The sequence below is a fragment of the Solanum pennellii genome, chromosome 1 (genome assembly GCF_001406875.1).
Source record: "Solanum pennellii chromosome 1, SPENNV200".
Classification (NCBI taxonomy): Eukaryota; Viridiplantae; Streptophyta; class Magnoliopsida; order Solanales; family Solanaceae; genus Solanum; species Solanum pennellii.
This window is the reverse complement of record NC_028637.1, coordinates 3,510,816-3,536,712: the sequence shown is the minus strand read 5'-3', so window position 1 is coordinate 3,536,712 and position 25,897 is coordinate 3,510,816. Positions and strand designations below refer to the sequence as shown.

The 25,897-nt window shown below is 31.2% G+C and overlaps 2 protein-coding genes and 1 non-coding gene across 3 annotated transcripts; 1 reads left to right on the top strand and 2 right to left on the bottom strand.

Moving 5' to 3' along the window:
• Positions 1–3,409: 3,409 nt before the first annotated feature.
• TRNAC-GCA lies at positions 3,410–3,481 on the bottom strand. The gene has a single exon. It is a non-coding gene; the product is annotated as a tRNA-Cys (tRNA).
• Positions 3,482–10,316: 6,835 nt separating this feature from the next.
• On the top strand, positions 10,317–11,497 carry LOC107027394 (NDR1/HIN1-like protein 13). The gene has a single exon (XM_015228568.2). The coding sequence runs from the start codon at positions 10,496–10,498 to the stop codon at positions 11,309–11,311; it is 816 nt and encodes a 271-aa protein (XP_015084054.1). The 5' UTR covers positions 10,317–10,495; the 3' UTR covers positions 11,312–11,497.
• A 973-nt stretch (positions 11,498–12,470) lies between these two features.
• On the bottom strand, positions 12,471–17,463 carry LOC107010293. The gene is made up of 3 exons (XM_015209562.2): positions 17,140–17,463; positions 13,796–14,123; positions 12,471–13,037 (listed from the first exon to the last, which is right to left on the bottom strand). Exons 1-3 carry the CDS (start codon positions 17,288–17,290, stop codon positions 12,836–12,838), a joined length of 681 nt encoding a protein of 226 aa, XP_015065048.1. The 5' UTR covers positions 17,291–17,463; the 3' UTR covers positions 12,471–12,835.
• Positions 17,464–25,897: the final 8,434 nt, after the last annotated feature.

The window sequence follows — 25,897 nt, the reverse complement described above, 5'->3', positions numbered from 1 at the left end:
TATATATACATATATAGTGCATTTCTGAAGGAACGTTTTTCGACTAAACTGCACCAATATATCTGCTAATATTTTATTATATTCAACACTATATAAGGAGTCAATATTTTTCTTCCATAAATGATGTCAGACTCCAATAATAATGTTATACGATTTCCTAAAGTAATATTGTAATTTTTGTAAATTAATTACTATATCCTATAAATTATCGAATACTTTGTCCTCAGTCTTTGTTTGTTCTTTCTAGATCTACAAAAAAAAAGATATTCTTGAGCATGAATGGAAAATTTTCAATTAAGATTTTTATTTTAAAAAGTCATTCAACTTTCTTTTGATAATCACTCAATTACGAATATTGTATCTACAAAGTCACCCTAACCTATTTGATTGAATTTTTCATGGGAACTGATAGAAACCCCACTAGTTTAGGAAATAATTACTTTGATTCACTCTTGTTTGCAATATTAGGATTTTTACAAGATTTTAGCGCCCCAAAATATGCCGAAATATATGTATCTCGAGATACATGGGGATCGAAATTTAGTGTAATTTATTTTAGATACACATGCAAATATCTCACTCTCTTCCCTTGCCTACTCTCATCTTGCTCGTCACTCTCCTATGTATACATACATATACATGCATCTAGTGTGTATTTAGTGTGATTTGCACTATATCAGATACATGATTATATCGCTCGCCTTTCTCCTCTAAATTAGTGTATCTTGTAGCAGAATTAAATACATCTATCTAAATGTATATTTCTTAATATATGCTATGATAGAAAACTCGTAAGGATTGATAAGATACATACTTATTTGAAAATATATATTTGATTTTCTTTTTTCCATTGAAATTTATTGACATGCCATTTTTATTTACTATATGGTTGGTACTTTTCAACCATTTAAAGCATAAGAGGCTAAATATAGTAAATACAAAAGTCAGATTTGCTAAGGTAAAATGAGTCGGAAAAATATTACTAAAGGAAAGAAAAATGGTTGAACATAGTAATTGCAATTTAGAAAAATATTTTTTCGACTAAATTGCAATAACATGTTCAACTATATTTGTATATTATTCAAAACTATATAAAAAGTTTATATTTTTACTCCACAATCGATGTGGGACTCCAATAATAATGTTCTTTGAACTGATACTCCAATCTTCACAAATTGATTACTATGTTCTAAGATATTCTCGAATACACTATCCTCCTTAGTCGATGCTTGCAATCTTTCTAATTCTATAAGAAATTCTAGAGCATGATAGGAAAATCTTCAGACATAAACAACAGTTGTTCTCCATACACAAAAAACTCCTATTAGTTGTTTGAGATAATATCTCATGGTTACTCACCTAACATTCTTTTTTCTTCAGGAAGTTACTTTAGTTTCTTTTATTAACTCAGAGTCACTCAACTATGAATATTTCGCCTAAGAAATCACTCAACCTAGAGGTGGTAGAATGATGACCTTTGGATTGAAAGCATGAAGGCCATAACATCGAGTTTAGGGCTTATTCCTGGGCTATCTAGAAACTGCATACAAGAAGCTCCTACTTATATAAAAAAAAGTTTAGGGGATAATAGGAACTTAGTTTAGCTAAGGTGCGTCTCTAGAATCTCGGTCATAGTCTAGGGGAGCACTTGTGCATTTAAATTAATTCACTCTATAAATAACTAAATATTTTTTTTTATTATACAATATTTTTCAACCATTTAAAGCAGAAGAGGCTAAATAAGAATTCCCAAAATAGATTTAATAAGGTAAAAATGAGTACCAAAAAAGAATATTAAAGAAAGAATACGAAGAACAAACAAACACATATATGGTTATTCATATGTTTTTATATATGTTATTACTATATACCAAATAAGTAATAAAGAATTTATTCGTAGATGCCGATTTTTTATTTCATTTTTTTGGCAAAAAGTATTGAGAATGTAGAAACAGTTTAGTGGATCATTTTCAGACTAAATTGTATCTACATGCTCAACCATTTTTTTATATATTATTCAACTCTATATAAAGAGTCTATATTTTTATTTCATAAACGATGTGGGACTCCAACAATAATGTTATACAATTCTTAAAGTGATATTATAGTCATCGTAAATTGATTATTATATCCAAAAAAAAATTCTTGAATACGCTGTTCTACTTAATCGGTGTTTGGTTCTTTCCAGATCAACAAAAAAAAAAATTCTAGAACATCATTGGAAAATTTTCAATTAAGTTTTTTTTCTTAAATATTTACTCAACTTTCTTTTGATAATCACAAAGTCTCTCAATTATGAATATTTTATCTACATAATCGCTCAACCTTTTTAATTGAATTTTTCATTGGAAACTTATAAAAATCCTACTAGTTTAGGAGATAATTACTTTAATGCGCTCTAGTTTGTAATATTACGATTTTACCCGATTTAGTGCATCCAAATATGTCCAAATACATGTATCTCTAAACACATGAGATCAAAATTAAGTGTAATTCATTTTAGATACACTGGCCTGAAACAATTGTGAATATACTAATTGTTAGCAATAGCACATAACACTTTAAAATATTTCTCTAACACTAAAAGAACCAACATATCCAAGAAGTATGGAAGAGGCGATTTGGGAGATAGTAATCAATTTACGATGACTACAATATCACTTGTAGATCCGGAAAGAAGCGACTACTAGACTAAGCACTACATAGTATTCTAGAATTTTCTGGATGTAGTAATCAATTTATGATGACTACAATATCATTTTAAGCGATCGTATAACATTACTGTTAGAGTCTCACATCGTTTGTGGAATAATAATATAAACTCTTTCTACAGTATTGAATAATATATATATATAAAATAATTAAACATGTAGATACAATTTAATCGGAAAATGCTCCACTAAGTTATTCATACATGCTCAATTCTTTTGTCAAAAAAAAAATCTTGTAGGTAAATGTGTATCATTCAATGAACTTCTCATGAAATTCAAATATTTGTATGTGAAACCAACATAATAGATGAAAGTAATCAATTGAACTATACCATAATTCTCCTTGAAACATAGCTTATTTTCAAATAATAGTTATAAATCTTGAATTTCTTTCTTTCTAGTTATTTTAACTAGAAAGAAATTCTACATAATAAAATATTTTAATTAACTAAAATTACGAATAACTTAACATATTTAAAATTCAAGAAAATTACTGATAATAGTTGATACCTTATTAGATAATTTGTGTTCATTTTCCTATATTTTGACTTTCAAATGACAAATGTTTTTATAATATTTACTTTTTTTGTATAATTATTGGTTTTCTTCATTTTAAATTTTCATAAAAGTAAAAGAAAAATGTCTATACAAAGAAATATTTTATGTGGATTTGTAGAAAATCAAAAAAAAAAAAGAAAAGGGCCCAACCGGGTTCAAACCGGTGACCTCTTGATCTGCAGTCAAATGCTCTACCACTGAGCTATGGACCCTTGTTTGACTTAATATTAAGTATGATTATATTAGAATCATCAAAAAATATAAACTCATTTGTTTTTTTAAAAAAAATTACATTTTGGTCAATAGTTAGTTGGACAAGTGTATGTTTCACCTTTCGATTAATATTCTAGATTTCAAAAAAAAAATTTATTAATATCTTTCATAACTGAAATTGTTAAATTATTTAAGTCTACAATATTATATACTGAGTAATTTTACAAGTGGATAGTGAGTACAAAGACCTTATCACTATCTTATGAAGATAGAGAAGTTGTTTTTGCAGACCCTTGGCTAAAGTGCAATATTTTCAAGTATAAAAAAAAAGAAAATAGAGACAAAACATGATGATTAATAGGTAAAGCAATGTAATGCCTACGAGAAAAAAGAATTTCAAATAAAAACATAATAATGCTGTATCAAAACATAATAAACAGGTGAAGATGAATGTCAAAAACTAGAACTAACATGAATTGGGGTTAGTACAATGACAAACACCAACAAATTTGAACCCTCGAAAGCAAGACAACACTCCACTAGCAACTTTCTTTCTACCTTCATACGCAATTTTCATACCTTCCTATCTAAGGTCGAATTCTTGAAGATCGCATGTCCTATTTAATCACTTCTCTCCAATGATTTTTCATCCTACCTTTACCGTATCTCTCGTTATGTCTACTATATCCAATCTCGCACCTCCTCACTAGGGTATCTAGACATTTTCGTAGCTCATGTCCAAATTAAACCATTGTAATTTTGCCTCTCATTTTGTCCGTCAAAAAGGCTACTCCTACCTTTTCTTGAATTACGTCATTCCTAATCTCATCTCTACTAGTAAACATACACTACCATCTCAGCATCTTTGTTTTCCCACCATGTATATTTTGAATATAGGAGTACTTAATTAAATGGCTAACATTGTATTCCATCCAACAATGTTAGTTTAATCATCACTTTGTATAATTTTTCTTTTAAGTTTGTTCGTATACATTTTTATACACAAGACTCCACTTCATATATACACGCCAAACTAATATGTCGTGTGATATATTTTTAAGGGAAAATTATGCAGCTAAGCAAATTTATAATATTGAATTACTCATCATAGCTATAGTTTGGTATAATTACCACTTGCGACTAACATTGTACATTAATTATGTGAGCTGACTTCGAGTTTGTATAATTAGTCACGTTTGTATATGTATAATTCGTCAGGATATGCAAATACATATGTATAATATACAATTATTTAACCTATATACATATACAATTCACCTCTCTCCCACTCTCTGCCCTCTCTTTCTCGCCTCTCTCTCCGTCTCTCAAACTCACTCGCCTCTCTCCTCCCTCTCCAAATCTCACTTGCCATATATACAAATGCATATGTATAATATACAATTATATACATGTACAATTCACCTCTCTCTCACTCTTTGCCCTCTCTCGCTCGCCTCTCTCCTTCCTCTTCCGATTCGCTCACCTCTCTCCTCCCTCTCCCAGTCTCGCTCGCCCCTCTCCTCCCTCTCCCAATCTCTCTTTCCATATATACAAATACATATGTATAATATACATATACGATTCACCTTTCTCCCACTCTTTTCCCCTCTCTCTCACCTCTTTCATCTCTCTCCCAGTATCGCTCGCGTCTCTCCTCCATATAACATGTAGCTTCAAATTGTAATTATCAAACTATAGCTATGGAGAATAATTATACTATTTTTAAGTGACTATATGTGAAAGTTTTCCCTTTTTTAACCCTCAACTCATAAATTAAAAAATTGTGTGATATTTTTAACCCTCAACTCATAAAATAAAAAGAAAAAAAAACAACTTTTATCTTAATCTTTTAAAATAAATAATAATTTTAATAATTACAATAAGTATTTTGTGATTTGATTAATTTAATTCCATATGTATGAAGTGGCCAAGTCCAAGGTGTGAGCATTTGCCAGCTAGAACTTTGACAAACGTGCTCTTTGATACTTAGCCAACAAATCTAAGGGCCGCCGTTAGTTACCTACGCGGTTATGCTCTTGTAGAAATAGGAAAATCCCACCGAGTCAATAAATAGACACGTGAGTTCTACGTAATATGATATGTGTTATACATAAGATATGAGTTATCATATAAGATGTGATATAAGTGATAGAATGTGTGTGTTTATTTGTTTAATTTTATATTAGTGTAAATATCTATTTGTGCACATTGAAAATAGAAGAGCATAATGTAAAATAAAATCAAGTAAAAAAAATATTCCTTTACGATTTATAGTATAATCCTCCTGTACCTAATTACTTGTCTACTTTTAAATTGACACACCTATTAAGAAAAAAACTAATAACATACTGAATTTACCATTTTATCCTTGTTAATTATGAAGTGGATGAATTAAAAACTTAAGATTTCAAGAAGTTCAAACTTTTTTCAAAGTAATTGATTGAGGGGATAATAGGTAAAAAAAAATTGTCCTTTCTTAATTTGTCAAAATGAATAAAGTAATTAGGGACAACTATAAAAAGAAGAAATGAAAAAAAAAATTAGGAACAAATAAATATTATAAATACCGATTATAAATTATAAATAAACAAAATTGTCTTCTAATGAATGTTTGTTAAGAGATATGTACAAGAAAATCTTCGATAAATAATTTGAGATGAAAATAGTAATAATAATCTAGCATCATTTATGCCAAAATTCATGACAATGCCAAATGTAAACACAAGAATATTTGAAATGAATCTTGAAAAATTGAAATTTACAAGGTGTAACTTGAATATACAAACTCCATTTGGCCAAGTCATGTTAATGCATATGATATTTTAGCATCTATAGTTTAATTTCCTTTTAGTCCGCAACAAAATAAGCTAATTAATAGCTTATTTTTCTTCTTAATTATTTTACTTTCTCAATGAAGACAAAGACTAATAGACTAAGATAATGTTTATGTTGTCTTCTTCTTTTCTCATTTTTAACTCATCTTGACAACAATTAATGAACTGTCCCTCTCTTTTTTTAAAACAATAAAACAAAAATCATCTAATGTTTCGTAATTATATTAGAGTTTTAATTAAATTTAAATCGCATATTGCATGATTCATTTTGAGAGTTTCACTTTCAACAGATCGAAATTCTAATTAAAAATGAAACAGTCTCGCTATCGTATTATAATTCAAATAATTGTCCCTCTCCTTACTTTTCTTTCTTCTTTTTTTTTGCTCTTCTCCTCTAATAAATAAGCAAATTCAACTCATTCCTAACTACCCTTATTTGTGCAAATATATTTTCCTTCTTAAGAAGGCTTAGTCAATAAGATATATCACATATCTTTTCTATAGTGTGCCAATAAGATTAAAGAAGAAATAACAAAAAAGAGAGGATTGTGGTGTGTGCTTTTCTCATCCATACTTGCAATTCTTGTGTCTGAGGGAATTGATTTCTTCTGCCAATTATATTCTTATGTTTCAATTTACGTGGTTTAATTCAGAGTAAAAGGGTCAAACTAATCAATGTACATATTTCTTTTATATTCTTATATATGTTTTAATTTTATGTGGTTTGATTCAGAGTACGAGGGTCAAACTAATTAACGTTCATACTTTTTTATATTTCTATATACATTTCAATTTATGTGACTTAATTTAGAGTACGAGAATCGAATTAATCAATGTTCATACTCTTTTATATACCTATATATGTTTAATTTTATGTGACTTGATTTAGAGTACGGGGATCAAACTAATCGATGTTCATACTATTTGTTTTCCTGTTCTTCTTCAAGTTTATATCTTAAAATTTTATCCTTTCTTTCTTTCATTATGAGGATGCAACTGTGCATGGATTTGTTCTTCTTTTTTTTTTGAAAAATGCACAAGTATTCCTTTAGGCTATGAACGAAATTTCAGAGACACATCTTAACTAAACTAAGGTTCTATTGTCTTCTCGATTTTCTTTTTGTAATTTCGCCCACATTTTGACTTACGTGGCATCCAAATATCTCTTACGCATCTCAATTGTGTGAAGTCACAGAGTGTATAGTGTAAGATAAAAAATATATAAAATTACAAAAAAATTAAGTTCAGGAGAGTCATAAGAACTTAGTTTAATAAGATGTGTCTCTAAAATTTCAATTATAATCTAAGAAATACTTGTATAGTTTTCCTTGTTTTTCTTTTTTTTCCTCCACTTTTGCATTAACCAATTGGAACACTACAAAAGGAGTAGGGTGTAGGTAACTAGGTAAGAACATTTTCTCCAAATAGTAGTAATATATTTTACTCTCTCTCTTACGAACAAAGAATGTCCTAGTTTGACTTGGAACGGAGTTTAAGAAAAAAAAGAAGATTTTTTAATCATGTGGTTATACATTAAAGTTATGTCAAATATACCAAAATGCCCTTTAATTTTGTGGTCTTAAATATGCCACATGGAAAGTTAAAGTTAAAGTGTTGTCAAATAAATAAAGAAGTCATTCTTTTTTAAACAGACTAAAAAAAAAAATAGGATCATTCTTTGAGAAAATATTACTTTGATTCATTAGTTAATGTTTACAATAATAAAAGTGCAAAATTACTCTTTTAGTTCTACTCTTCATTAAACATTTGCAAATGACACTTGTTTAGGCCCTCAGGGTATTTGGAGAAATTAGGGATGCATTCGATTCACATTCAACATTTAAAGTTGATGATTTTCTACATCAATTTTAAGTAATATACGATAGTTATAAAACTTATAATTAAATATCAATTACTTTAATGAATTTCTTAATACATATGCATAATCTGACAGAAATTATTGAATTTATATCTATAGTAATCATCTTAGATCTGTCTCTAATCGCATAACGCCAATATCTTAATATAGAGTATGGAGCCAATGATAAAATTTAGCGATTATGTTTACACGTAATCATAATAATTTATCATTTCTAAGTGATAAATTGAGGTAATAATATGTATTACTTAACTATGGTTTAACAATAACATAGAATGTAAGAATACATATGTATTTATTAGATTATATTGGTATAAATCCCTAGGTATAAAAGAGTTGAAAACTTAACTTCCTTTTGGCTTTTATAATTTTACATTATTTATATATCCCTATTTGAAGTATTATATAGAGTATATCGTAAACCTGTAGTGATTATAAAAAACCTAGGTTCTTATATTATTCATGTTTGTTAATTAATAGAGGTTTGATACTTCATTAGAATTTGATAAGATAAGGCCTAACCTCCCTTATTTTGAACTTATCCATTAGTTTCATTTTTATTTTAATAAAACACGACTAGATCGCACTGTCTAGTAGTATAAATCTAAAAAAAAAAGGTAAAAAGAGAAAAATTGTATGGCCAACTAATTAACTCCATTTTTCTTGAAATTCTCCACTAGATTGTTAGCTATCCCCTAAATTATGATCGAAGTACGCTGGAGATGTTTTTCAAATTTTGGGCAAAATAAATCCGCTAAATAATCTTTTCTTGTTAAATTAGTTATTTCTTGTATTTCTTGTTTGAATTATTCATTAATCTTTTACTCATTCTACTTTACTCCTTCCTCACCAATATTAATTTCCCCAAAGGTTTGATAAATTCTACATACAAAGTGAGAAATAGTCTAAATTTTTAGTCTCAATATATATAGCAATTGACTTAAAATTAAAGGGTAATTTAGTCATCTCTATGAGGTCATAAGATAATGACAATTAGATTAATTAGTAGGAAGTCACTAGCTAGCTTAGCTAATGACATTTTAAATCCAATTACTAATTAAACATCAAACTACTTTTACACAAACTAAATGATTAAAATAAATAATTATACTAGCAACTAGAGAATTTGTCTATTGTTAGAAATTCTTTTGTCCAGAATGATAAAATAACATATTTTATGATGTGTTTTTTTTTAAAACTTTTTGAATATTTTTACTTTTTAAATTTTGAAACATTTTAACTAAAAAATTAAAAAATAATATCAATTTATTTTAAAATAAAAAAAAATATTATAGAATTTCTAAATTTTTATCCAAATTTCACAATTTTTTTAAAATTATTTAGCATTACCCCTAACCTAAATAATAATGACTCCAATAAAATATACAAATAGGGTTAGAACGTGCCTGATCGTTATTAATAATAATATAATGTAGATTTGGTCTTATTCAATATCATAATAAATGCTTCATAATTAATTAATAATACCTATGGCACGACGACATTCGAGAAAAATTACGGGACAATAAATATTCACATTAATAAAAAACAAGCTAAAATCTTTATCGAATTCAGTTAATTGTCATTGAATTCAATCTGACTATAGACTTTAGTGATATAAATAAAGAGTGTTAATTGTCTCAAAAAGAATATATTTACCGTCAATGAAATTATTTTTCATTAATCAATTATCACTAATAATTTTTTTTATACAATAACACTTTCATACAAATACATTAACAAAAATTTAACAATTCTTTCATCTCAATTTACGTGATATCTTTCGCATTTTTACATCTAACAAGGCATTTCTTTAATCACTATATTTTTTATGCGTTTTATATTATTTCGAATGTCTGTATTTACAGTTACTTTTATAATTAATTACTTGTGTTAATATGCTTTACAACTAATAATGAACTGTACCAACAAAAAAAAAATATTAAAAAAAATACCTAACCTCCATAAATAAATAAATATATATATAATAAATGAAATTAATTATTATTAAATTAAAATACCCGTTAATATTGCGCGTTACATCTAACGCGGTTTTTTTTTTCTTTTATTACATTGCGAAAAAATATATATATATATTCACATAACTCTCACAACTCCATTTTCATTTTGCTGTATTAGAGCTATTCACGTTTTTTTCATGTCAACCTCACACTTACAAATAAAATTCGATATCGAGTTTGAATATTGAAATTTTTTGTAGTTATAAATAAAAATTTTCATTATTTATTTGGAGATATTGATTTTGAATATCGAAATTTTTGATTTGATTTTGTAGTACGATGGCGGATCGAGTATATCCTATGGATTTACCATCATCATCAAGTAATCCACCGTCTTCAAACAATTCCGGCGAAGTAGTTTCACCGAAAAAACCATCATTTCCATCTCCGGCGAAACCTATACAACCTCCGGCGGGGACTTACGTAGTTCAAGTTCCGAAGGATCAAATTTACAAGTATCCTCCACCGGAGAATTCTCGCCGGTATGAGTCGCTTACTAAGCGGAAACCTCGCCGGAGCTTCTGCTGTCGTTGTCTCTGCTTCACTTTCTCTGTTCTACTTTTTCTCATTATATCAATCGGAATCACCGCCGGAGTTCTCTTCCTTGTTTACCGCCCTGAAGCACCAAAATACACCATTTCCAGCATCGCGATTAAGAATTTCAACGTCACGGCGTCGTCTAAGATCTCGCCGGAGTTTGACATTTCTGTCAGATCTGAAAATCCGAACAACAAATTAGGGATTTACTACCGGAAAGGAAGTTCTGTTACAGTGGTTTACTCCGGCGTGGATCTATCCGCCGGTGTATTGCCGGCGTTTTATCAGCCGGCGAATAATGTAACGGTTTTTCAAACGGCGTTAAAGGGTTCAGACGTTGTACTTGGAAACGCCGTTAAATCGACGTTAAGAAATGAACAGAGAAAAGGGAAAGTGCCGTTTAGAGTGAATATTAGAGCGCCGGTTAAGATTAAGATTGGGGCCGTTAAGACGTGGGAAGTTATCGTTAAAGTTAAGTGTGATTTAACGGTGAATGTTTTGACCGTTAAGTCGAAATTGGTATCTAAAGACTGTGATTATAGTGTGAGGCTTTGGTAGAGGGTTTAAAGTTTAATAACGTTTTAAATTTGATTTTTTATTATTATTAGTATAATACTATATACTAAAAAACATAATGTAGAAATTATGTAATACTTTTTTCTCTTTTGGTTTTGAGAAAAATGCTTGTATTTTTATAGACTTGAAAAATGTTAGTTAATTCATTTATAGAGAAGTTGAACATTGGTTTTATTTTTTCTCTAGTTTGAGTATTTAGTGTTTTGATTAATCTGAATTCATTCATAAAGCTTTTTATACGAGAATTACGTGAAATGATGTTATTCATCCCACGACGACAACCTATGGAGATCTTTATGAGACTTCACTTGGAAATTCTAGGGATTTATTTGCACAACATAATTTGGTTAACTATCTATTGTAAAAATGCATGTAATATTAAATAGGCGCTCAAATTTGGCCTTTAACTAGAAAGTAAATGTCCTTACTTTGAATATGCACGTCTAAATATCTTAACTTGTTTCTACTTAGTTATATTAGCATCAAGTGTCCTACGAGACAGGGATGAGTTGGAGTATCTAGTTGCCAGTTGAGATCAAAGTGAAGTGTCTAGACGTTCTTACTTACTAGTCGAGGTCGAGTTTAAGTGTATTTATTATACCTCTATTAAACTCATTCACTAATTAGCATTATTTCTTTAAGGAAAAAATGATACATATACTCCGAACTATTGTAAATGATATGTAGATATTCTCCGTCATACTTTTGGGACATTGGTGTCCCTGCTGTTAAAAAATTAGAGCATATATGCCCTTCACTTTAACAAAATACTAAATAGGGACACGTTACATAATCTTATCCATCGATCTGATGTCGGGTCGGTGAATAAGATTATGACATGTGTATGCCTGTTAGTATAAAGGGTATATATACTCTAGTTTTTGGACGACAGGGGCACCGATGTTCCAAAAGTACGATAGAAGGTATCTGTATATCATTTTTGATAGTTCAAACGGTATACTTGTCATTTTTCCCTTTCTATAACTATATTCTGCTACTAGCTTTTGTCACTGATGTTCATCTCCTTCAATTTCCAAATTCAATACTGAAAACACAAGTAGGAACTTATCAATCTAATGTATATTCTTCGTCTTTACAGTAAAGAAGACGAACCCTAAAACTAACACAATCGCAAAAGTTACCTCTATAAAGCTGAGGATTGTCAAAGACTATATAAGAAGAGAACGGTTTATTCCCCCAACGAGTATTGTACACTTAACATTTACAAAGAAAAGGGTTCAAAAGAAAATCCTTTAAAATACATATCCTCTTGTAGTTGCTATATTGAAAGTTTTAACACAAATCTAAACAAAAATGAACTGCCCTAAATCCCATGCTGGCTTTAACCATGCCAAAGCATCATGAGCTGGTTCCAAGACGAGACTACTCAACTGGAAAATGGTGAATCCTCAGACCTCATACAGAAAAGTCGACCCCTGCGTCTGGAATATGGGGAAGTTTGTGTATCTCTTCGCATTAACAGATTCACTGGCTGAAGAGTAACTCCTACAGCAAACTTAGTTTTCTGTGCACGTGGACTCCTGAGGAACCTACATCATCGTGATCGTGAAAAATAAGGGTCAAAATGCCCACCAAACACAGCACAGAACCAACGAGGAGCTTATCGTAGCGTTCCACCCATTGAAACTTGAGTTGACTTGCACCATAAAATGATAGAGCCACCAATGAGGTCATAACAGTAATCGTGCTGCAAATGAAGTATAAACTTATGTTACACATTGGAAAGTTCAGATACATAAAAGAAGTAAATGATACTAGTGTGCCAATAAAGAAACAAAATTCTCCGAATCCTAAGACTCTATATGTTATGAATCGTGAGAGGGGAAAAGTTACATCTATTCTGATCACCAAAAAGATTGAAGCAGTCTGTCTTAAAAGGCTATAAATTTTCTGATATCAGACCAGAGAAACCCCCCGTAGGCTTCTGGCCCAAGTCCAGTTGGTGCACAAGTTTGAAACTCCTAGGGATATGAGAATGTATCTCTACCCTCTTCCCAACTTAAATACCAAAGTTTCATCTTTGACACGGTTTGAACTCGTGAGATGCACCTAATCTTCACATCATGTGTTGGCATCCTTAATACTGATCCAAAGCCCTGGGGCAGTCTAGAAAGTAGTAATGCAAGTCTAATAAAGTCATTTCCAACAGTCAATGAAACCTCAAAATACATCTAACGAAATGCAATTAGATAATTCTATGGAGCCCAAATAATGTTGAGTCAAACGGTTAACAGAAAAATGCAACTGGATTTGAACAATACCAAGTATTGGTTACATCAGCTAAACCCCAACCCCTGATTCCTTCTCTTTCTTTTTCAAACAAGACCAAGTATTATTGCAATATATCAAGATTAATATATGTCTAGAAAACGAAAAGTCCGAGAACAGAAAGGTTTGGAGTACAATTAAGTAGTGTACAATGAAAATTTAAAATCAAACTAATACCTGAAAAGTAAAACTATGATGGCAAGCACCATCATGGAAGACGAATTTCCAACAGCAAGAAATACAGGGAGAGTGGTTGCGCAAGGAGACAAAGCAGGGACAAGTATAAGCCCTGCCACAGCCATCTTCTCCATTGGTTGATTGTGTGAATGGCTATGACCACCCTTTCCAAAGAGATGTAAGATGACATAGCTACCACCAAGAACTACAAGCAGTAAGGAAGCCAGTTTGTGCACTGTTTCCTCCCCAGCAATTGTGTTTGATATCGTTATTGCCGTTATGCCAAGAAGTGAGGTGGATAACACGTGCAATACTGCTCCAAATGCAGCTGCATCCAGCAGTGATAAAAAACAGTTATTATTACTTAATTCAATGAATCTCAACTGAATTTAAATTGCTTTTTAGTAGTTGTTTTAGTGTGAAAATGAATGATCTAATTCGATAATGAGGTTCTAATGTAATAACTTCAAGGTTGAATTAAACCATCAATAATTAAATGTTAAGGTGAAATTTAGATATTTGGAAACTAAAAAGAAAGGTACTACAAGACACAAATTTTGGAAATTAAAGTTACCAAAAGGATATTCAAGATAACAATGGCCATAGTAGACATTATTTTAAATTTTAAAATATCGACTGGGCCAAATCACAAAAACAAATGGGAAACGGGCATATAAAATTCTAGAATGACTTCAAAATTCTTAATATGGGAGAAAAAGGTGGTTGGTCAGAGAAACTCAAATGATACTTAACCTATAAAATTCACTAATTTTAGATAAGCTTATAATAAGAGGATATAAATTCTACTTTATATTTGACAAGGTAAATAATATTATGGTCATATAGAAAAAAGTAGAGAACCAACATAATAACATAGTTCTCTAACCAAATGATGTGACAGGATTTTGTATGTCTAACTTTGGCGATATTTGGCTTTTAAAAACAATTCCCGACTCAAAAGTAAATTAAATTTTACCTAACTAGATCACACTTTATATCCACAAAGCGTTTGTATCCAAGCTTCATTAAACATCAGGCACAGTGGTTATTTTGGATGATCCAGCCAACTTACCAACTCTCAACGCACCTGTGTTCTTTAAAGAGGATTCGGGAAATAGGAGAAATGCAAATTTAGTTTAAATTAGACTCAGGAAGTTATCTCTAGAAATCTCAGTTTTAACAAGTCGATACCCGGTTAAGGAGCTCATAGTACTTGACTACTTTCCCATTCTAGGTGTTTTTCAAGCAAAGCTTCTTATAATCTTGTTTGTCATTTATTTTCAAACTGCAATATCAAGGACGCCAACTGATTCCCTCACCAGAAATCAACATAACAATCATAAGACAACCGGATGAAAGCAGCTACATGATTTATTTCATATAATCTTGTCTATCATTTATGTCTCAAACTGCAAATTCAAGGACACCAACTGATTCCCTCACCAGAAATCAACATAACAATCATAAGACAACTGGATAAAGCAGCTACACAATTTATTTCAGAAAGATAAAACAATCAATCCCCTATGCAACAATCCCAAACTAGTAGGACTGGCTATATGATTTCTCTCTATTTATTCCTCCATGTTCAGGGCCATTTCATTACAATAACGAATAAAATATAAAGATAAAAGTAATAACAAGAATGGATGCCGGTTACTTTGTTAAAAATAAAATATGGCAGAAAACTCTTAGCTAGTTACATGATTGTGTATTGGCAGTAAATAGGAGATTGCTAATGCAGAAACTACATATAGCTTAGGATGCAGCGCCTCTGTTTCGTTTTAATATAGTGGTGTTTTAGTAGGCATGGAGTAGTCATTCTTTTTCGAACAGACTATAAAGGAACGAGTGTCAAACAAAAACGGAATGAGGGGCTATCTTTGAAGCAAAAGAAGTTCTAGATTGGATCACATTGGGAAAAGAAATCAGATCAAAAATTTCAGTGACAAGATGATCTAAGACCTACAGAATAAATCAAAATAAAAGTTGATACATCTATGCTTTCTTCCTTATGAACTACTTTTATGATGATAGTTGTATATACCTCGACTAATCCATTGTGTCACGTGTTACATCCTAACTTCCCACAAAGGCTAAAAAGGATGAGTTCACACTAAGAATTATGTACAGATCCAAACTTAGGATCTCTAAATTTTTGCTCCTATGCCTCACTCACCCAACCATTCCTTTTGGGACCTCCTTGTGAACTAAAGTAACACCCTTTTCCTCTTTTCTTCACACTGAAGTCAACATTTTTTCCTATTATAAAATTAAATCATTATTTACATTCTTCTACTTAGAACAGCAACCTTTCATTTACACGAAAATCGAGATAGATTTCCAACATCTTTCAAGTACATAGTCTTGCATACATCAATTTAGGTGTCCTAACAGCAAAATATGTGTCCAAGATTACATTTAGCAGTCAGTGAGACCCTATGAGCATGTAAATTGTAGCATAAGAAAAGCGCCCACAACAGGTCCCTCGAGGAGCATCGAGATTTATCAGCATAATTAAACGCAATTGTCTCTTTATGCTAGCCATGAAAACCCATTATAAACAATTATTGCACTTCAATCCCAAACTAATTCAGTTACGCTATACAATAACTCTACATTCATTATCTCAAGAGAATAACTGACTGGCCGAGGCATAGGATTAACAACCCAAAGAAAACTAGGTTCGAACTCCAGGAACAACATTCAGTGTGACTTGAATCTATCTGCTAAGCTTTGGTACGCAGTTTTCCTGACACCTTTACTTACAGGATGTAGCATCAGTGGATTAATCAAGAAATGAGCAAGTTCATACTGAAATTACCTCAGCAACACAATAATCAATTACCACAACAATGTACCCAACATAATCCTATAAGTCAGTTCTGGGGAGGGAGTTGTGTAAGCAATCTTACCCCAACCTAGTAAGGATAGAAAGGCTATCTCCAATAGATCCTCAGCTCACAACACAACACTCAATTACAAAAACGACGGTGACGACTTACCCAGTGTAATCCCACAAGAGGGTCTAAAGAGGATTGTGTGTGCGCAACGTTACCCCTAACAAGGCGTTTCCAATAGACCCTCAGCTCACAACACAACACTCAATTCCTACCACATAATCGAAATTCACCCATTTCTCAAAATTTCCCAATTTCTTCTTCCTTACTAGCAGATTAATCAAAGGGGGCATGCTAATTGGTAAATAAATCACGTCCATCAACAAAAAACTCAATTTCAATCACATAATCAAACACCCATTACGAATTTTCAGCTCATTTTCTGCAAAGATCTGTACTCCAAACAAACATTATACAATTAAAAGAGAGGAGGAGAGTACTAACTGACGAAAAGGGTTCTTGAAAGAGTCCATTTTTGAGCACGACCCACAATGGAAAATGGCAACCAATGAGTTGGGATGAAGGAATGAAGCAGTGATACGGTAGCAATACCTCCAATCTTCGACAGATCTTCTGCAGTAAACCCATTTTCCATCCTTAAATTTTGCTGATTTATTCAGAAAAACATCAACTTTTTTAGATCCTTTTTACTGGGAGAATTTGAATCCTAAGAGAAAAATGGCTACAGAGTGGCAAATGGCAATACAAAGGTTGTCAATCAGGTCTTGTGGACTCGGATTAATCACGAATTTGAGCTGTGAAAATAATTTTCGATATAATTATTGAGTAAAATTACGACTTACAATAACTTTTGATTTTCTTGAATCCGAATAGTGAACCGAATTGTCATATTATAAAAATCGTTTAGTAATTAGTGAAATATCAAAAATGGAATATCACAAGAATTGAATATACGTACATTTTGCCATTATCTCGTAAAGGTAAAAGATTATTTCTGAAAGACTCTTGGCTCAAGTAAAAATAAAAAAATAGTAAGTAACATGAAAACGATACAAAATCTATCGGCAGGGTGCAGAGACAACAACATTGTAATACGATAAATCAATGAACAATTTACTGGGATAGATTATTTAAAACAAGAATAAACAATGGTATATATATAATGATAAACACCAACCATTGTAAGCAAGATATCCATACACCACCTATTAACCTGATATCCTAATATGTATCCTCCATAGTTTTTTATATAAAGTCATGTCCTCGGTAATTTGAAGTTGCATTAAATTCTGTTTTATCATCTCTCTCCAATACTTCTTTTGTCTATCTCTGTATTTCCTTGCACCCTCTATAGCCAACCTGTTTCACATCCTTATCGATACGTCATCTACACATTTTCTCTTCATATGTCCAAACTATCTTAATTTTTACAAGATAATAATATTAAAGATGGAAAACAAGCACATATATAGAAGCAACACATCATTGTTATATCCACAAGATGGATCAGCTCCATCCACAGAGATAGTTCTCATAATTAAATGAAATGTGACATCTTTATTGTGACATCTTATATCAAGGAACAATTTTAATTATACTAATTGAGGTCAATCTCATTATATTAAGTTAAACTTCATCAAATTTTGTGTATCTCCAAACTTTTTGGAGATAAATACTATTTAGAAGGTATGAGATAGACCCCAAAGACACTCAATCTATCTTTACTCTCGTCTGGTTAATTAATTTCATCAAACGATCTATTTGACTATTGAGTGAAGAATTTGATCAATAAATATTCAATCTTTTTACAACGTTGAATGGATTCTGACCAATTCTTCAACTCGGATCCAACTTATTAAACCCCAAAATAAAATATAAATTTTATTTAGGGTTCTAGGAGACAATTGATTTGCAATAAATTTTATGTATAAAGAAACAATAATATTTTATTAATTAACAGTTTTTTTTAAGTTCAATTTTGTCTCTTTCTTGATTCTTATGTTGGATAATTTGCATCTAAAATGAATTTTATTTAATCTCCATGTAAAGAGGATTTTGTGGACTTTCATGAAGTATTTTGTTGTCACGAATAGTCCGCCCACATTTTGATCTTTTTGTAAATGTTCCATGAATTTATGAAATTTTCGAGATCCCCCTCTAAGGAATATAGTACCCTTTATATAATGTGAGCTAGGATTAATCTTCAAGAATTCTAACTGAAGTTGGACTCATCTGGTAGAGTCCCACACAATTTGAATATCTACAAATGTCGAGTCTTTGTCTCATGAAGAAACTGATTTCTTTTTTTAATAACCTTTCTGGGCACATAGTTAACTTAACTCTCTTATTGGTCGGAGTTTTATTGTTTGAGGTGTAACCAACGGTTCTACAAGAGGTCTTATGTTAAGAAATGTATTAAGTATCTTTGTCGAAGCTAGAATCAACAAAGGTCGCACCAACAACATCTCCAAGCACCTTTGAAAAGTAGTTTCAGCTTACCATTCGAACGTGGACAGAAGATTCAAATTCTCAAATTCTCAACAGTACATCTGTCTCTACAGATTTAGAGAGGCATTAAAAAAGTGTTTGTGCATGCCAGTCTTAACAGCAGATTGAGCATGTCAGTCATTGTTTATAGAAGCAAACCTCAAATCAATAATTAGTCGTGGAGTCAGTTCAAATATTTGAAATAAAAATGTGTTGTAACAACGTAATCTAGCACTGTATCTCCAAGAATTCCTAATGTTGATATCATCGTGAAATCTCAGGTAGCATGTATGATCCTTGAGTTAGAGCTTCAACAAGCAGTGAAGGATCATGGAACTTATAAGTAGCAGGAATTCAAAGTACCAGACATTAACTATTTTCTTAGCATTCACATGGCATATGTGCATCAACAAAATCAATGTGCAATCCAAAACATTTCATAAATGATAAAGTTGCTACTTCCCCACAGGAGTTGAGGCACTAATAGGTGCCTACCTCAGCTCGGGCGGACAAAGTAGCAGGTTTATCATTAATGAGATGGATTGGGATGGACATTGATTTTATTGATGCACCTATGCAAAGGCACTTCATCGTGAATGCTAAGAAGCTAGTCAATGTACGACACTTGGAAATCACTGCTACATTACAAGTTTCACGACTCTTCGTTGCTTATTAAAGCGCTAACTCACGGATCTTACATTCTACCTGAGATTCCACGATGCTATTAGCACTTGGAATGTCTTGGAGATGTAGTGCTAGATTATGTTGTTACAACACATCTCTATTTCAAATATGTAAGACTGATTCCAAGACTAATTACTTATTTGCGGTCTACTTATGTAAATAATGAATGCTCTGCTCAATCTGAAGTTAAGGCTAGTATGCTTGAGCACATTGTTCATGCCTCGCGCTAGATCTGCAAAGGCAGATATGTTGCACTGTCGAGGAATTTGAGAAATTGGATCTCGTGTCCACATTTGGATGGGAGAGTGAAACTACTTTCCCAAATGTGCTTGGAGGTGTTATTGAGTACCTTGCTAGAGTGAGATCTTTGTTGATATTGGCTTCTATTAGATACTACATTTATAAGCATAAGACCTCTTCTATAGTCAATCAAACAATAGAACTCTATCCAACAAGACAGTTAAGTGAACTACCAAAAAAATTTCACGGGACAAGATGAGTCCAATTTATTTAAGAATTCGACATTTGAGATATCAAAATTTTGTGGGACTCTACAAGATGAGTTCCATTTTATTTAAGGTTCTTAGAGACTACTTATATATAGTGTAATATATTTCCTCGAATAGGCATTTCTAAAATTTCATATATTCATGAAATATTCGTAAAGTGATGATGTGGGTGCACTCTTCTTGGCAACCAAATTTTTTAACAAGATCCATAAAATCATTTCATGGAGTTCAAATAAATCCTAAGGAGGTCCACATAATCCTTAGTTTGAGTGACACTAACAACCCTTGAATCACGGAGAAATCTTAAGAGAGAGGAAACAAGTAATAAACATATTTGTACTCACAATCTTTATGAATAAAATTATTCTTTTTATTATTATTTGATTGCAATATATTTTTTGTATTTGGGACAAAAAAAATTGGCACACCCAGTGTGACCCAATTTACCTTTCATCTTCTCTCTCACAAATCAAATGCAAATCTGAATCCACTAACTGCAAAGACTGAAACTCTATTTTTAAGGTTACTTCAAGTCTCGTATTTGAGTTTAGCGAGTCTATACGCTGACAAGCCTTGAAGTAGGGGACATTTATAGACACCGAAATTTGGTGGAACTCTATGAGATGAATCACATCCACAAGAAAAGTGTGACAATTTGGAAAGTCATAGTTAGTGGGAACATCCTCTCGAACGAGCTCAACACACTCTGTAGCTTAGGAAAATTTTAAATTAGGTTTCAATATCATTGCGGTCAACGTACGCAAATCATACTCATTTAAAATACCAAAATTCTAGTATTAAATGTCTCAACATTTAATAGATCGCCCAAATACTTTAGTATAGAAAAAAATATTTCTAATTTTCTTTTATATCCTATATTTTTACATAAGCTATGGATCATTGAGGTGCAAGCCAAGTGACTCTTTGCACTAGATATTTGGACAATAATAACTCATGCACACCCACTAAATAACCAATGCTAAGTTATCCAATACCAAACTAAGGAAAATTTAAGTGAATATCAAAGCTAGTCGTATATTGATCATACTAGTATAAAATTACATTATGAGGCATTATGTGGAAGTTGTGATAAAGGCATTTGTCAAAAAAATATTGATATAAACAACAACTACGTGTCAATTCTAAGCTAGTTGGGGTCAATTCTCTTGAATTTTTGGATCAGGGCGACGAGGAATGGAGGTATAGATGACATGTATACATCCATTACTTGGCCTAATAATTGGATTATGAAGACATAAAGAACTTCAAATATTAGAGGTGCACCAAAATTCACTTAATACCTACCTGGAGTAGTAGGTTCATGGAACATAATATAAAGACAATACAATATATTGTTAACTAGAGGAAAATTCCTTTTGCATCAGAAATATAACTTTTTTAGCATACAATCAAACATTACCTGGTCGTCAAGGAAGTAAGTTGAGAACCATGATGCATCAAGTACAATTTCCAGCGATGACAAAAAAATCTTGGTGATTTAATTTGTTTATGCCTTGAAGGATAGACTTGCCTAGTACCACAATCAAGCAAGCAAGAATTATGGTTTAGAAATAGAAAGGCAGAGGGAGAGATACCAATTGATGTAATCCTAGATGCAAAAACAATAAAGCGAACTACAATCAATCAATCAAAATATACTATCAAGAAGTAGAAAGAAAGAAAGAGAGATTCAGAAGAAGAAAAAAGGATGATCTAGCAACTAAAAGATATTTGATTACTAGAATAAACTCTAAGGGTAAAAAGAAATTGAACGCATACAAGTGAAGACTTATCAAGAAGGTTGAAGTGAACAGATATGAGGGTTTCCCCAAACTCACAAAGAAGTATAAACATCACATTTTCATTCAAAAATCAACCCCTAAAATAAACCCTAGTTTCTACTATTTATAATAGTAGATAAACTAACCCAAGCTAGCTACAATAACACCCTTGATCTAAAACCAAGAAAAGTCTAATCTATTACTTATTTGAAATGAAGTAATCTCTTGTTTAAATTTTCATTTTAATCTCAAATCACTAAATATATATTAGTAATGTGTAATGAGTACATGTGTGATTTGGAATAGAGTAACATCTTCTAGGTAAGAAATTGAAGAGTTTCCTTTGATTCTCTTATAGACGATTTTTAAACTCGAAAGAAAATTTCAAAATTCTAGATAAGTTTTCAGTGAAAAAAGCTCTTTCATCTGGAGAAACAACAAAGAGTTAGAACGGTGATGAAAAAGAGAAGGAAAAGATAGGACTTACATTACCTTGGTTGATTGACACTTCTTGTTTGAGAAGAAGAGAGACAAGAACGTTAGATTAGAGAGCTGGAACAGCCCAGAAGAGAAGAATGAGTTGAGTAACATTCAGCCGTGAACAAGGAGGCAACACAGTGAGAAGAAAGAAAATGAGCTCAAGTGTAAGCTGCAATTAGCATTTATAGGTAGGGTTAATGAAAGTGGGTTTTACCCTAATCATATTAGAAATAAATTATTTTGATTGTTTTATTTTGGGCTTGGGCCTAAATTTTATTTTTATTTTTGGTTAATTAATAAAATGGCCTATACGACCAAAGAAAAATCTTTTTTTAAAAAAGGTTTTTGAGGGTAAAATAGCAAATATCTGAATATGGTAAAGAAATATCAACCTTGTAATATTATCAAAATGTCTAAAATATATATGGAATTGTCATGATTTTCGTGAGTTCCTCATTTTGTAAATATCTTCATCCCCCTTTCACAACTACAAACATTCGGATTGTGCGAGAATATAATTAATCGAATTTCTATCTACTGTAGATAATGATAGTATGGGAAATGTACTGATCACCAAGGATGAAGTAATCCTGAAGAGTTTTCTAGATCCTTCAAAAATTTGAGAACAATATGAATTGAATTTGTTGATTGTCTCAATGAACTTCATGCACAATGACCAAGGATTATTTACTCCATAGAGGAATTTGGTAAACATTGAAGCCCGTCTCATGTTCAAGTACTTATGCCACAGGCTTAAAGGTAGAAGTCCTTTCCTTTAATTTGAATCGCCTTGCATGAAGAATGCGCGAACGAGTAAAAGTACATGAGGATGATAGATCGATGTCAGTCTCCTACATATCGGTTATACTTTTCACCTATTTTGTAGCTACAAAATAAACTATGTGCATCAAATAAAGAGGGCACAATATTATCATCTCGAGAAAAATGGTCCACATATTCTTTCCTCATTAGCTAAAGGAAATATGGTGAATTCTTACCTTACCTACACTTTCATCTTCAATATTGACGTATCTTACTTTCTATAGGCAAGAATATTTAAGTAAGAAAATTGTATTCCAAGTGAAGAGGAGTGAGTCTGTAATGGAGATGAAGTAAATTTCAAATAATTTACTATTTTGTATGGTCAAAGTGATTTCACAATATCATTTTTAACCATATATATTGAAAAGTCATAGAAATATAGGTGAGATGCTTCCTCATAAATTTACATGTAACATATTGAGATAACTAGAGAAATAAAAACTTTCAATTGATTGAGGACAAAGAATGAGAATTCCTAGATTAGCACTGTTGAATATAGAAATGATGGTTAAGAGTTATTTTAAGTTATAATCGATAGACAGGAGTCTTCACTCAAAAGTTCAAGAAAGAGCATTTAAGAAAATAAATTTAAGAAAATTTTAATGGATAAACAACATTCCAGATTATTAATATAGAGTTCTTCACAACTTTCCTTTCCCATAGCTACCATTTCTACAAGTCCATCACTCATTATTCCATAATTGGTTAATTCATCACAAAGTTTCTTAGCTAAAATGTCAAACTTCAACGTGTTCAACCCTTTCAAAAAGAGAGATTTCAACTCGTAGAACCAAGTTATTTATGATTAGTAAATAAAAGATATTTCATTGAAATGGCTGGAAAAGTTCTACACACACATTAATATATCATTGAGTTGTCAAGAGCATAGTTTTAGTTTAATAGCAAATGAATGATTTGATTTTTCTAAAACTACAAAGTATAACTGGACGGAGCTCAACAATACTAGTAGGGAGTGTATCAATTCTACTTCCTTCAGAAATATGTCAAATATATCGAGAGACAAATCAATCAATATGATATTTTCGTTGTTGCAGAAAATATTGTGGCGAACTGGGACATCCATATATTTGTGGACAAAATTTTGACAATCACCTTAACTTTTTGTAAGGCAATTTGTCAAGATTTATGATCAATTTTTTAAACATCACCATCACTTATGCTAATGAAGTCTTGCTCAATATCGTATTTTAGTAGTAAAAACATATTAATGTACAGTTGAGTCTAAGAGGCAGGATGTACACAAATCTTACCCCTTTGCAGAATAAAAAGATTTTTTTCTAATTGATCCACAATTCAAAATATGGGTTTATCCAAACCCCTTTTAATGTCGGTTTTTCTAATAGTGAACATTTAGTATCCCACAAGTGAATTTGAAGAGGGTAAGACTAAGATGTACACATATTTTATTCTTATCTCTGTGTGATAATAATATTTTTTTTAATAGACCCACGATTATAAAAGAAAATTTCGTAACATGGTTGTAAGAAAAAAATATGACAAAAAAATAGCAATATAGAAAGCAAAATTAGGTTTACACGTAGATATTCTTCAAGTGATTAGATAATATAGTCTTTCTTAAAAAATAAAATAAAAAATTTGTAGGATGATATACATTATTATGGGAAAGTCAAGTAGTTTTTGTTGGTGAAATTTGAAAATTACAATTTAAAATAAATTATCTTCAGGTAGAGACATGGATATATATTTTTCTTTCTTTAAGGAGATTTAAGCTCATGACAAAAACTCTTTTAACAAATCTAGCAATAATCTTCTTAATTTGTCCCCTCCAGACAACACACCTGAATCTCAAAGTACAACTAAATAAATATTGAACAAGAGTTGAATCCAGAACTCCATAATATGAACTTTCTTTTAACTCACTTTTATGCACTCTATATTTTCTAATACAACAAAAAAAAAAAGTAAGATCATCACTATTTGTAGTGGAGAAATTCTTCCTTGCAATGAATAAGAAGATTATGAGGTAGTAAATTGGGTAGAAAAATGAAGTAGATATTACATGAGTGACAAGACATAAAAAGATAGAATAATGAGTGAAATAATAGTTTCAATGAGAAGTTATGGCCAATATGACTGTCCATGTTCAATCACTAAATAAAATGAAATTACTCTCAACATTGTGCTAATAAAGTAAGACCATCACTATTTATAGGGGAGAAATTTTTTCTTGCAATGAATAAGAAGATTAACGAGTAGTAAATTGGGTAGATAAATGGCATAGAAGTTAATTACATGAGTTTGAAGATATAAAAAGATAGAATAATGATTGAAATAATGGAGTTTCAATGGGATGTTATGGCCAATATGGTTGACCGCGTTCAATCACTAAACAAACGATAATTACTCCCAACGTTCTCCTAACAAAGTAAGACCGTCCTTATTTACTTGCAATGAATAGGAAGAATACGGGATAGTTAATTGGGTAGATAAATGGCT

Excerpts from the sequence above, each read along its gene's own strand:
- LOC107027394 (XM_015228568.2), top strand. The coding sequence starts at position 10,496 with ATGGCGGATCGAGTATATCCTATGGATTTACCATCATCATCAAGTAAT.
- LOC107010293 (XM_015209562.2), bottom strand. The coding sequence starts at position 17,290 with ATGGAAAATGGGTTTACTGCAGAAGATCTGTCGAAGATTGGAGGTATT. Across the intron at positions 14,124-17,139 it reads TTCAAGAACCCTTTTCGTCA|CTGCATTTGGAGCAGTATTG; the intron begins GTTAGTACTCTC and ends TGCTGGATGCAG. Across the intron at positions 13,038-13,795 it reads ATCATAGTTTTACTTTTCAG|CACGATTACTGTTATGACCT; the intron begins GTATTAGTTTGA and ends CTTCATTTGCAG.